At 43.1% G+C, this 12870-nt stretch overlaps 1 protein-coding gene across 5 annotated transcripts in view; it reads right to left on the bottom strand.

The window, feature by feature from the left end:
• Positions 1 to 12870, bottom strand: part of SLC4A10 (solute carrier family 4 member 10) — a 1035540-nt gene that overhangs the window by 363138 nt on the left and 659532 nt on the right. For all 5 annotated transcript variants that reach the window (XM_086956614.1, XM_086956617.1, XM_086956615.1 and 2 more), the window contains exon 5: positions 12710 to 12870. In XM_086956614.1, the coding sequence (XP_086812740.1) occupies positions 12710 to 12870 (161 nt within the window). The remainder of the gene's footprint in view (positions 1 to 12709) is intronic.

Here is a 12870-nt window from a genome sequence, read left to right as displayed (position 1 = left end):
TGACCTAGAGCTCAAAAATAAACAGGGGGAACTAAGACGGGCTGAACGTAGTTGGCGGAAAAACTACCTCAGCACAGAACGCAGCAAATACAAAAAGACCAAGAAAGCGTACCACGCCTTAATCAAACAGGCTAAAACAAAGTACTTTACGTCAGCCATAGCAACAGCCAATTGTAAACAGAAGGCGATTTTTGATATTGTAAAAGACTTTAGTAAACCCAAATGTCTAATGCAGGACATCCCTCCCTCTCAAATGCTTTGTAACTCCATTGCAGATTTTTTTGAGGAAAAGGTTAGGGGTCTGACGAAAGACTTTGAGGCTCCCAGCTTCGATCAAATATATGAGGACGAAACTACTAGGCAGGAAGTCACCCAGCTTACAGCTTTCCGTACAATCAGCCTGGAGGAGACAAAAAGGGCCATCCTGGCAACCAAATCAGGATCACCATTTGATCCATGTCCTATAGGACTCTTACATCTCATTGCGGATATTGTCAACCCGGACATAAATGTTATCGTTAACAACTCTCTGTCCACCGCCTACGTCCCCCCTGAGTGGAAACTGGCAGCTGTAAAACCTTTACAAAAAAAACAACTCCCCGACCCCTCCACACTCTCCAATCTACGTCCGATTTCATTACTTCCAGCTTTGTGTAAAATCACTGAGTCCACAGTGAATAAACAGCTGACACTCTTCTTGGAAGATAATGAAGTATGGCACCCTAATCAGGCTGGCTTCAGGACTCATCATTCCACCGAATCGGCTCTCCTGTTCACTACTGAAACCATCCGCTCAGCTCTAGACCAAGGCAAGAAGGCCGTCCTGATACTATTAGACCTGTCAGCGGCCTTCGACACGGTCTCACATGCCATCTTAATAGACCGGCTAATAACATCTGGCATTAAAGGCATTGCCTTAGAGTGGATAAAAAACTTTCTTAGTGACAGGAGACAAGTGGTGACTCTGGGGGAATTCCGTTCCAGTGAGAAGCCACTGTCTGAGTCCGACATTGTTTAATGTTTACACCGCACCCCTGATACAGCTGATATCGTCCTACGGCATAGATGTAATAGCATATGCCGACGATACCCAACTGATCCTGGTCATGGACAAAGACAACCAGGCCTGGGAGGAAAAGCTTAAGTGCTGCTTAACGGCCACCTTTGAGTGGATGCGGGAAAACCACTTAAAATGTAACACAGGAAAGACCGAGATCATGCCCATAGGCCCAAATAATGATTTCATCCCCAGACTGTGGTGGTCCGAGAAGGCGGAAATACCACCCCACACTACCTCCTCGGCTCGCAACCTTGGGGTACAGTTTGACGCCGATCTATCCTTTAAACATCAGGCGTCAAAAGTGGCAGGCACTTTCTTCGGGGTAATAAAAATGCTCAGAAAGTTTTTCGACTTGCTGCCCCTCGAAGCGAGGAAAACTGTTACGATTGCATTAGTTACTTCCCGCATTGACTATTGCAATAGCCTGTATGCTGGTACCAATAAGATGGTTACCCACAAACTCCAGATGGTGCAGCATGCGGCTGCAAGGCTGGTTCTGAAATGGCCAAGAAGATCCTCAGCAACCAAAGCCCTCAATGCATTACACTGGCTGCCTATAACCAAAAGGGTCCTCCACAAAGTTTTAACAATCACCTTTCGCGCTGTGCATAATTCAGGCCCCACTTACTTAAGAAAAAAATTTGTAAAATACTGTCCAAATCGCGCACTAAGATCCTCCAATGCCAATCTTTTGACCATTCCTAGTTTCAGACTCAAAACCCGCGGGGGTAAATCCCTAGCGGTACTGGGTGCCAAAGCATGGAATGCCCTACCCCCTCCATTAAGAGCACTGGACAAGGAATCTGAGTTCCGCAAGCAATTGAAAACCTGGATTTACAATCTTCCAGACCCAATGGCCAGAGCGCTAGTGTGATTCCGGTTATGGTCTCCTTAAGCAGTAAGGCAACCTTTTCATCTGGTTGTCCCTATAATGGCGCCGAGATGCTCCTTGGAGCGATTGCTAGCGCGTTATAAATGGACTTTACATTTACATTTACATTTACATTCTCCCGCCGGGGTCAACGACTACGTCACTCCAAGCCCTAACTCCTCTCTCCTTTCGCCACTAGTGCACCCATCCCTTACAGACCTGGAAGCTCTGAACCTCCAGACAGCCAGCCTAGCTCAGAGCACACACAACGCGACTCATGAATTGAGGAACCTCCTACTTTTTACAGAACACTCCCTCGCTAAAATCAAGCATAGTCATAATTCAGTTCTCTGCTCGCATACTAAGCCTTACTCTCAACCACTGTCGCGGGCCAAGAGACATTACTGCCCTCGCAATAAACTCAACCATCTATCAGAAGATTAAACTCTAGCTCTTCTTCTATCCTACAAGCAGACACCTGCCACCTTTAATCCTCTTACTAAGGAAGGGGAGGACAAGATTGATAAGATCTAAATCAACACAATCAGATCCACCAGCTGCATTAACAGAGGGGTAATCAGCAGTAATCTAAAACGAAAACCCTTATCCACCTCCAACCTCGACTCAACCCCTGGTAACTCTTCATTTGTGCTCCCTGGTCTCCTTCTTAACTGCAGAACTGCAGATCAGCTGTGAAGAATGCCTCCAACATTGCCAAACTCATCTTGAGTCAGGAAATTGATGTGGCAATCTTAAATGAATCTCAATGAAGCCTCCTCACCCTGCTTAGATCTACTTGTACCTCCAAACTATAACATTATAAGACTTTACTGACAAATTAAAAGAGGTGGAGGTATCGCTTGAATCCATCACGCTGACCTCTCCATTACGCAGCTCTGCTCTGACCCTCTTGACTCCTGCGAATACCTCGCATTCTCCATAGGTAACGACTCAAACCAACTATGCAAACTGCACACCTTCTAACACCCACCGGGTAAAAATTACCCATTCATTGACCACCTCATGGAAATCATTGTAACAAATGCCGCCTCCCCATACTCCAATGATATGTTCCTAGGAGACTTTAACCTCCATTGGAATGACCTCAATGATGCTGATGCCAGCATCCTTAAAGACTTCATGGCTGGCCAATCACTTACCCAAGTCTGCACTCTACCCACACACTCGAAAGGAGCCACGCTGTACTGGATCATCTCAAAGGATACGGCAGTCAGGCTAACTTCAGTTGCTCAGACTGTTCAGACCACCATGCTATTTCCTTTCAAATATTGGGCGTACCTAAGAAAAGATCAGCGCAACCAGTGAAACCAAAAGTATGGATCCGGGACACCAAAAGCCTAGATTCCGAAAAGCTGGTAGCGCGATGCGAGATGGATCTCCCCCCTGCCACCAATCTATCTACAGTCAATGAACTTACTTACCACTACAACTCAACAATGTCGGATATAATTGACTCACTAGCCCCACTTAAACTAAAAAGAGTTCAGACCAAAGACAAAAATCCCTGGTTCAATGGGGCCCTAAACACCGAAAGTAGAAATCTTTGGCTAATAGAAAGGAATTGGAGACAACACCCCTCCTCCCTCAAACTAAAACTTCTTAGAAAGACCAGAAATATGTACAATAAGAGCATTTGCAATTCAAAAAATAATTCTTCAGGGCAGAACTTGAAAACACTAAGAACAGACCTTGCAAGCTCTTTCAATTTATAAAACAACAATCAAATAAAATGGCTAAAACCGCTGAAGAAACAACCAAATTCCATATAAGCTCTGATGAGTTCTCCGCCTTCTTCCCAGCTAAAATCAACTCCCTGGGTAATGAAATGAAATGAAATGAAATGAATGAAACTTATATAGCGCACGACTTACCCTGGGGCATCTCAGCGCTTGCTTAGGGAACCCGTCCTGGTATTCCCCTGTGAGATAACCCTGGGAGGGTATCCACAAGGTGAAAGCCAGGCATCCCACCGCGAGGGGCCGTTGTGGAGATTAAGCAAGCTATTGTCCAGAGTTGCAGAGTGTGAACCCGTGAGTCGAGAAGGCACCGAAGCGAGAATTAACGAGTCCGTGGAATTTTGAGCCCAAGACCCGCCGAGGCGGGGAATTGAAACCTGGTCCAGGGCCGAACTCAAGTCCCAGGTCTGCCGCCTCTAACCCCTGAGCCACACTTCTCCACTCAGTAATGAGTTACTGTCCTCCCACAGCCGGCGGGGACTCTTCAAAATTGCACTACACACTCCCCACAGACATTACTCAAAAACCAAGCAGACTGGATCACCTTCAATCTTTATGTTGAGCATAGCATAGCAAAAATTCTATCATCCATTAAACCGAACACCACTTCATTAACCCTCTTCCTTCCAACTGTTTTTCTGCAGCCAATCATCTTATCGTACCCATCAGGACTGCAATAATCAATGCTTCCCTAATGCAAGGGTCTATACCAGACTCGTTAAAAATGGGACAAGTCATCCCTATTCTAAAAAACCCTTGCTAAACCCTGCCGAACTAGACAATTTCAGACCAATATCTAAAATTCCTCTACTTGCGAAACTACTTTAGAAATGCGTGAAACAACATCTTAGCCTACACATCGCCACTTTCAACTAGCTAGATGAGTGCCAATCGGGTTTCGGACCAGCCCACAGCACTGAAACTACTATTCTCCACATAGTAGATAATGCCCTCCAAGCCCTAGACCAAGGCAAAACATTTCTCCTAATTCTGTTGGATCTTTCCTCTGCATTCGACACAGTCAATAATGAAAAGCTTCTAGAAAATCTGGAACTCAGGATGGGCCTAGGGGGAACCGTTCTCAAGTGGTTCAGATCCTAACTACAGAATCGCTCCCAGAGATTCTTAATTAATCACATTCCATCCTCCCCTTCTCCAATTACGATTGGCGTCCCCCAAGGACCAACTCTCTCCCCAGCTCTCCTTAACCTTCATCTAGAACCACTAGCTGAAATCCTTCACGACACCAACATCTCTTTCCAAATGTACGCTGACGACACCCAGGTCTACATCAAAACCTCTTCTTTAGAGGAGGTCCAAATAATGAATGATGTTATGAAACAGAGTTCTTGCTAATCTCCCCTCCGAAAAGCTCCCCTGACATACTTGAATGGACCAACACGATCACCGCGCTGAACTGCACCCCGACCATAGTGGACTCAGCCAAATCACTAGGAATCACACTGGACAAAAACAAAAACCTGAACATGCGAGCCCACATAAACACTCTGGCCAAAAATGCCAGGTTTCACTTCAGATATCTGAGAAATTTCAAACCTTTCCTAGACACTTAGGACCTATAAATGGCAGTTCAGGCCAATAATTATTTCTAGTTTCGAATACGGATGCTCAACCTTATCTGGCCTACCAAAAATCTCTACAGCTCCCCTAAAAGCCTGTCTCAACGCAGTTGCAAGACTACTAACTAGCTCAAAAAAATCTGATCATAAATCGCTGCACCTAAAGGTACTGAACTAGCTAGAGTACGAAGCTAGAATCCAACTCAAATTAGCTTGTAACACTCATAAAGCTGTACATTCCAAGTCTCCTCCGTACCTTGCTCATAAAATCGTGGTATCCGGAGGAGACAGGCACTCTCGACGTGCCTGAGATTTTGTGCTGAAACCACTCCTCTTCCGGAAGAAGAAAACATACAACAGAGCTTTCTCTGGGGCTGCCCCCAGAATTTGCCGCCTTACATGAGAAGAATACCTGCCCTATCAAGTTTCAAAAAGGAAGTGAAGACCTTCCTAATGGGCAAATTCCTACCCTAATCTCTCTCAGTGCCTCTGCCGTTTCAGCAGCCCAGCCACTTGCCTTATCTTGTATTTGAACTCTAACCGGATTGCCAACTCTTCTCTCATGCTTGCATGATCCTTTTTGTAGCTAACTTGTTTTTGTTAATTATTGTAACTAATGTAATTACTTACTACTGTTGTAAAGCGCTCTGATACCCTTACGGTCATGTTCGCGCTACACAAAACACTACATAAATAAATAAATAAATATTGGCTTTGTGAAAAAACCACCAATAACTATAATCAGATGCAGATTTTATAAATCCATACTTTGCAATACTTAATAATACTGATTGTTGGAAAATATCTTTGATAATGCATTTTAAAAAAATCAGGCCACAAAGTGTAGCCATAGAACAAACCGCAACAAGCCCCTGCAGTCCAAGTGAAGAGTATACAGCTCCACCTTAGAGTGCTTTAAAAAAAATATATTAAACAAGTATTCAATCCACCATTATAATTAAAGATCATTGAGTAGATGTATTTGGACAACATCCAGAACAGGAGATACAATGTTGCATACACTTGGAAAAGGATCACAGACATAACACTTGGCACGTCTTGCAATTGTTCTTCTATCATTCCTTGCTTCTGTCCCCCCACCCAGCTAGGTCCTATATTTCTCCCATGGGTTCCAGATTCTTACCCATTTTTTGGGGCAACCTCTACTTGTATATAAAGTTTTCTCTGCCAATTGGCACCAGTCCAGTTCCTGCTTCCAGCTGGTAAGCCTCAGTGGATCCTGAGCCCCCACAGCCTTGCTATATTTCACTTGGCCACCCCTGAGATCAACATGAGCCAGATTTCCATATGTGTCGGCCACCTGGTCTACCCCATGACTCCCAGGAAGTGCCAGTGTTCGTCTACGTGTATGCATAGGCTCAGCACCTCGGAGATTACTCCAGCCACTCCTGCCCAATAGAGCCGAATTTTGGGACACTTCCAGATAATGTGAAAGAAGGTGCCTGTCCCCCCACATCCCCTAGCACTGTGGTCTGTGTCTGATCTACCAAGTCTGTGGTAGAGCGTTCAGGGAGTGTATGACCTGTGCAGGACTCTAAGCTGGATTAGTCTGAATCTTGCTAGTAGAGCTACCTCTCTGGAGGTCTGGATCACTTCCTACCAGTCATGCTCTTCTAGCAACCCCAAAGCTGATTACCAAGCTGCTCTCAATGGGCTCAAGGGGTCAGGGAGGTTGTTCATTAACTTTTGGTATGTGAGGGAGACCCCTTTATCGAGCATTGTTTAGCATCATGCAGGCCTTAATTTGCAGTAAATGGGTAATACAATTCCATTGTTTTACGTGCAGCCCCAAAATATATCTTGCCAGGGGCCCCCAAAATCCTTAAAATTACACTGACTGGTATAACAATAGTATACATTGTGGCTAACATCTGGCAGTTAACATGTGAAAGTAAGCCTTATCAGTGACACTGGCATGCCTTTTTATAAGCACATTGCAATCTATTCTATTCTTTCTGTGCCACAGCAGCTATAATTTTCTACACAGCCTTATTTCTATTAGTGTCTTTGAAATGCACATTCATCTTGAGTCGCGCTGAAGCACCGTAATAATTACAATGTACTGCTTGCAATTTGCATATGCTGGCCATGTAAAACAGAGAAGTGAACGCTGTGTAAACCTTTACCACAGAGACACAAGGAAAGAAAATGATTTACAAACAGGATCTGGAAGCTTCGGAATTGTTAATCGCTTGCCCACAATTTAACTTTAAAAAACGATTTAACTTCTACTCATTCCTTGGAAATTGACAGAAGTTCAGTAGTAATGTTCTTCATTGATCTGTATCCCGAAAGTAGCCATCTAAAAACAGTTATGGAAAATATGCACTTATTCTTTTATCCCAGAAAAACAATGAAAGTGGCACTGGGGTAAACATCAAGCGAATGTTAACAGAACAGAAAACATGATCAGATCAGATTAGGACTGTCAGAATTACATATCAACCCATTTTGACACCATTAGGCCTGTGGTAACTTTAGAAATGTATTTTGTGGATGTGAGTTTTGTTGTAGCAGTTCCCTCCAAAACCCCTCTTTAATTTTCCCTTAATGCCATCTATTTTTGAGTAATTATTCCCCATATTACCACCCCTCTCCTTGGTCCTTCTCACATTTACTGCAAAACCGTACACTTACGTGTGCAGAGATCTCCACCACCGGGGTCTGAGATCGCTGCACAGAAGAGAGGAGATGGAGGTGGATAGCCGCCATATGTTTCTGATTTTCATTTTGTAGAAAGTGAGTACTACTACTGCAGTACTACTTTATGTACTAGAAAAGGCAGTTTGTGATCCGGGCCTCTCATGTGGAATAACACTCTGAATGCTAATCTCAGAAACGTGGGGATCCCATATCCCCTTTGTGCTACGATCTGCATGAGCATGTGAGAAACTGATGCTTCTGTTGTTATTACCTGAAAAATGTAAAATCCTAGTAAAGGTGCATTATTAGCACGATTTAGGCAAATTTCAATCACACTTGTTAAAACCTTTATACGATATAATATGTATGTATTTTACAATATTATTTGTATACATCTGTAGATTGTTTATGAAGACAATAAACAAATACATTAAAACAAGATTGTGTATCCTAGTATAGGATAAGCATGAAACCTAATCTACCCAGATGACTGTGTGACCATGAAGGGGACGAAACATTTTGCCAGAAAGCAACGAACAGAGACCTAGATATGTTGATGGACAAGAATTATTTAAATTGTACCAATGCTTCCCTGGTAGCAAAAAGGATGGCAATTGCAGAACCATGCGATGGTTGTGAATGGAAGGAAAGAATACATTTGACCAGCTATTTCAGAGTGAATCTCTCTGTACAAGACTGTACCATTCTTTGGGATTATTCATGGGCCAAGAGTCGTGATAGGATTGGACGCAAGTGTTGTTAAGATGATCCCTGAGTTTAGAAGATGTAAATTTGTTTCAGGATTATGCAATGTTTTAAGTTTCTTTGTAAAAAAAAACATTGGAATCACAGAGTAAAGCTCGGAGGAGATGACACTATGTTGCATACACTAAGTAGGGCAAACAGATAGAAAATATGAGGTACAATTGTCGCTTTGACCACTTCAAGGGCCCACCATGAAAGGAAAATCTGTTTCGTGGGCGAGGGAACTGATTAAATTACTATCACTAGCTGGGTTGCCAGAACTCTAATGCAACATTTCAAATACTGGTCAATTAAAGAATTATACATATATATTGTTTGTGATCTGTCCCAGGTTTGATAATCAAGGCTCCAGTAAGGCCAGAAATTAACTCTAACATTTTAAAGCAGCAAAAATAATTAATTTTATTAGGGCCAGTCAAGTAAAAAAATATTTTGGAAGGAATGTAGTAAGGTCCTTTGGATTTTCCGAATGTCAACAAACTACTGGCTCCATAGACACGGTCAACCAGTAATGGGTTATTCAAGTCTAACTTTATCTGAGCCTCATATATTGTATATATGTAAGTTGGACCAGAGGATTGGGCGTTAGTAACAATAAGGCACAGAAGTCCTGGAATTCTTTGGCTAATGCATAAGCTGATGTTTTCAGTTTTCCATCTTTCTTAGGCTCTACATCTGCTTCCATTATGCCCTGTTTGATCCTAAGTCTAACTGGCAATTATTCCACCCGCTTTGTGTAAGTGTAGCATAATCTCAGTTTTTTTCATATCATATCTACCTTTTTACTTAAGACATCAGTATTTTCAAAGAAAGAATTCTGCAGCTCAGCAAGTATAATATATTCATGTTTTGGCATTCCCTTCGACTTTGAGCTACTCTTATGCATGTTTGGTATTATGAGCCATTATAGAAATCGTTCTACCTCTCAATATGGGTAGAAGGCAAATAGGAGGCTGCAACAATAGGCCAAACACTGTTGGTGACTCACACTCTAATTGATTCAAACTCAAAATGTGCATGTTCACAGCTTTTTAATGGAGACGTCCACTAGCAAGTGTTAAAAAAAAGCCACTGTGTCGGTTGCAACAACTGGCTGTCCCTTGGAAAATTAAAGGGTATTCCACTTCTGACTTCACCAGAAAATAGGTTTATGCAGACAGCATATAAATATGACCAAGAGATATATGAAGGGATGTGGATATGTTGAGGGTACAATGAATGAAAAATGTGTATATGTACCTAGACTATGCAGGAAATAATAAATAGTATCGATCTGGCAGAATTCTAATTAGGTTCTGGACACCGACAAGTTTAAGGATTTTAATATAACAATCTTAACCTATTTGTAGTTTTCAGTGTGTATTACAGACTCCGACTCCATAGGACATACCTCAGACATACTAAGGTGAAGTAAAAGCAAGCACTCTAAGATGCAATTGAAAATATAAGGACAAAAATATCAGTAAAATAAGATCAGGATGCTGGATTTTTAACAAGGAGTTGACAAATGGAGAATCCTAATTAAGCTGCTTGAAACTTGGTGCAGGTAGGCCTATATTCCCTCCAGGTGAAGACTGTAATGGGCTTGATTCAAAAAGGTAAACTTACAACTTACGCTTTTTTGTAAGTTTACTTTTTTTGATATTCACAACTACAAGTCAGTAGAAAATTTACCACGGAGGAGATGTGTACTCTGGGTGAAGAACTCAGCACATACAAACATAGAACATGCACATCTATTTATGTGTGGAGTTCTCCTCCCCAACTGCTGAGTCTCAGCAATCATAAACGTACAATTAACTTGTAGCTTGTGAAGACCAAAAAAATTGTAAACTTACCAAAATGTGTAAGTTTACCTTTGTGAATCAGGCCCAATATGTTTTTATGCTTTTTAGACACATATTTACTAGGGGCCTTATTGCGAGTTTGGTGGTCCCCCTGTAGGATCACCACCTCTGAGCGGACAGGAGTACCACCAAACCCGTAGCGCCCACGAATTACGAGTGCAATCCATGGTGGATGTGGGGTGCCATGAAATGGGCGGTGGACATCCAAATCGGAATATGCTCGGCTGTGCTGGCAAAGCACTGCCAGCATATTCCTGCCCATTTCAAGACCACCGGCACTGCGGGAGCCTTGAACTTGGGGCCCTTGTGGCAGTCCAACTACCACACTCATAATACGGCGTTCAGACCACCTGTATGGCTGTGGTCATACCGCCACCATGAGTTTGGCGGTCTGTGGACTGCCATACTCATAATAAGGCCCTTAGTGTTGTGTGGATGGTTGCACAATGCAGTGCCAAAGATAATGTCATTTTACTTACCATTGTAAGGACCCACATGTTGGCTTTGGGTTGTGTGAGGACCCAAGAAACCTTTAGTAAATATGGGCCAGATGTAGGTGCCAAAATACCGGTCGGTAACGGCCGATTTCGGCCGTTACCGACCGGTATTTAGTAATTGGCATGTAGGGGGCATATTTTACTGGTTCTGTAAATTTACCGGCATGTCTGTGTGCCACATGTCACACATGCCTGGAATCGGGGTGCTAGAGGGTGTCAAAGTGACACCCCCTGCACCCTTGCAACTTTCGGTATTTACCAAATCGGTAAATACCGATTCGGTAATGGCCATTGATTCCTATGGGCTTCAATGCCCATAGGAATCAACGGGCATTACCAAATCGGTATTTACCGATTCGGTAAATACCGCTTCTTACAGAATCGGTAATTCAATTACCGATTCTTCCTAAATCTCCCCCCTTCTATTTTACCGATTCATAAATACCGAATCGGTAAAATTCGGTATTTATGAATTGGTAAAATATACTTACCTACATCTGGCCCTTCATGCCTTAATTCGTTGGAAGGTAGCTCTCTGAAGGTTTTCTGACATAAGATAATCAGTGCCTATTAAAAGCACAATTTGTTAAATACGTACAAGGCAATATGTTCATTCATTTTAAACATACATAAAAGTAGAAAAATTAAAAAGGCAAAAAGCAAATAATGTCTTTTCTTTACGTTTTCTTGAGCATACATATAGTGAGCCACCTATGAACAGAATCTTCGTGAAAGGGATATGGTTGCAGAGTCACCGTTTTTAGGGTCTGATTTAGATGTTGGCGGGCACGCAGCCAGCCCACAGTGGCAGCAGTTAAGGAAATGCCAGCAAGCAGGCGGCTTTCCGACCACCATATTGCAATATCCCCGCGGGGCTGATGGTGTGCCTGTCGTGCAGTCATGGCTGCGAAATGCTGCAGTGCTAGTAAAGAGCTGCGGTCAATGACAGCCATGTGGAGGAAGTCAATTTCCCTGCAGCACGGTCTGCAGGAGAAACCGTGCACACCAACGTGCCCAAGCCATGGGGTCACACACAGAGCAGCACCAGGAATATGTATCCAGGGCACACTTGCCCTGGAGACTTGTTTGCATCCCAAAACCTGCCTTCCAGCAACCTTTTCATGGCGGTGTCCCCGCCATGAAAAGGTCAACAGAGGCTGATTGTAATCCTGACGGCGGTGTCTATGCCGGCACCACCACCATTGACTGCCTCTCGCCCCACCGCTGCAAGAGCTTAGAACCTGGTGGTGATGGTGTTCTGGGGTCAGTCAGATGGCATCATAATCAGGCATCAGACCACCAGGTATGTGGGTGGCCAGACGTCCAAAAAGTGGCAGTGGTCCAAGGACTGCCAACATCTAAATCTGATGACATTTCTAGAGACACGGGTGATATCCACCCTAAACAATGCAATCCCAACCTTTGAAGCCTTTATTGGGGGATTTAGCACGCAAAAAAGTAACACTTTTCAAAAATTAACCAGCTGATCAAGTTTCTCAGTCAGTTATATTATTGGCTTGGAGGTAAGCTTACAATAATAGTATTTTTAAACCCACAGCTATATCAAATGGATGCACACGTGCCGCAAGAAACATTTTAATAGGCAGAAAAAAGTTTAGAAATACATTTCAGGATCCCATGGTTTAAATGTAAAATGGGCAGGATTACCTGCAATTTCTTCCAAAGTACTTGCCCTCATGTCCAACAGAACAGTGCCATTCAGAATACAACTTCTCAGCTCAAACAAGCTATGGAGCGATAAGGTGGCAACGTAGGGCTTACTCCATCTCTCTCCTCCATCTTCAACATCTTCTTCAAATTTCAACCAT

Source organism: Lissotriton vulgaris, chromosome 2_1 (assembly GCF_964263255.1).
Source record: "Lissotriton vulgaris chromosome 2_1, aLisVul1.2, whole genome shotgun sequence".
Taxonomy (NCBI): Eukaryota; Metazoa; Chordata; class Amphibia; order Caudata; family Salamandridae; genus Lissotriton; species Lissotriton vulgaris.
The sequence above is the reverse complement of the archived record's forward strand: the minus strand, read 5'-3'. Positions and strand labels throughout refer to the sequence as shown.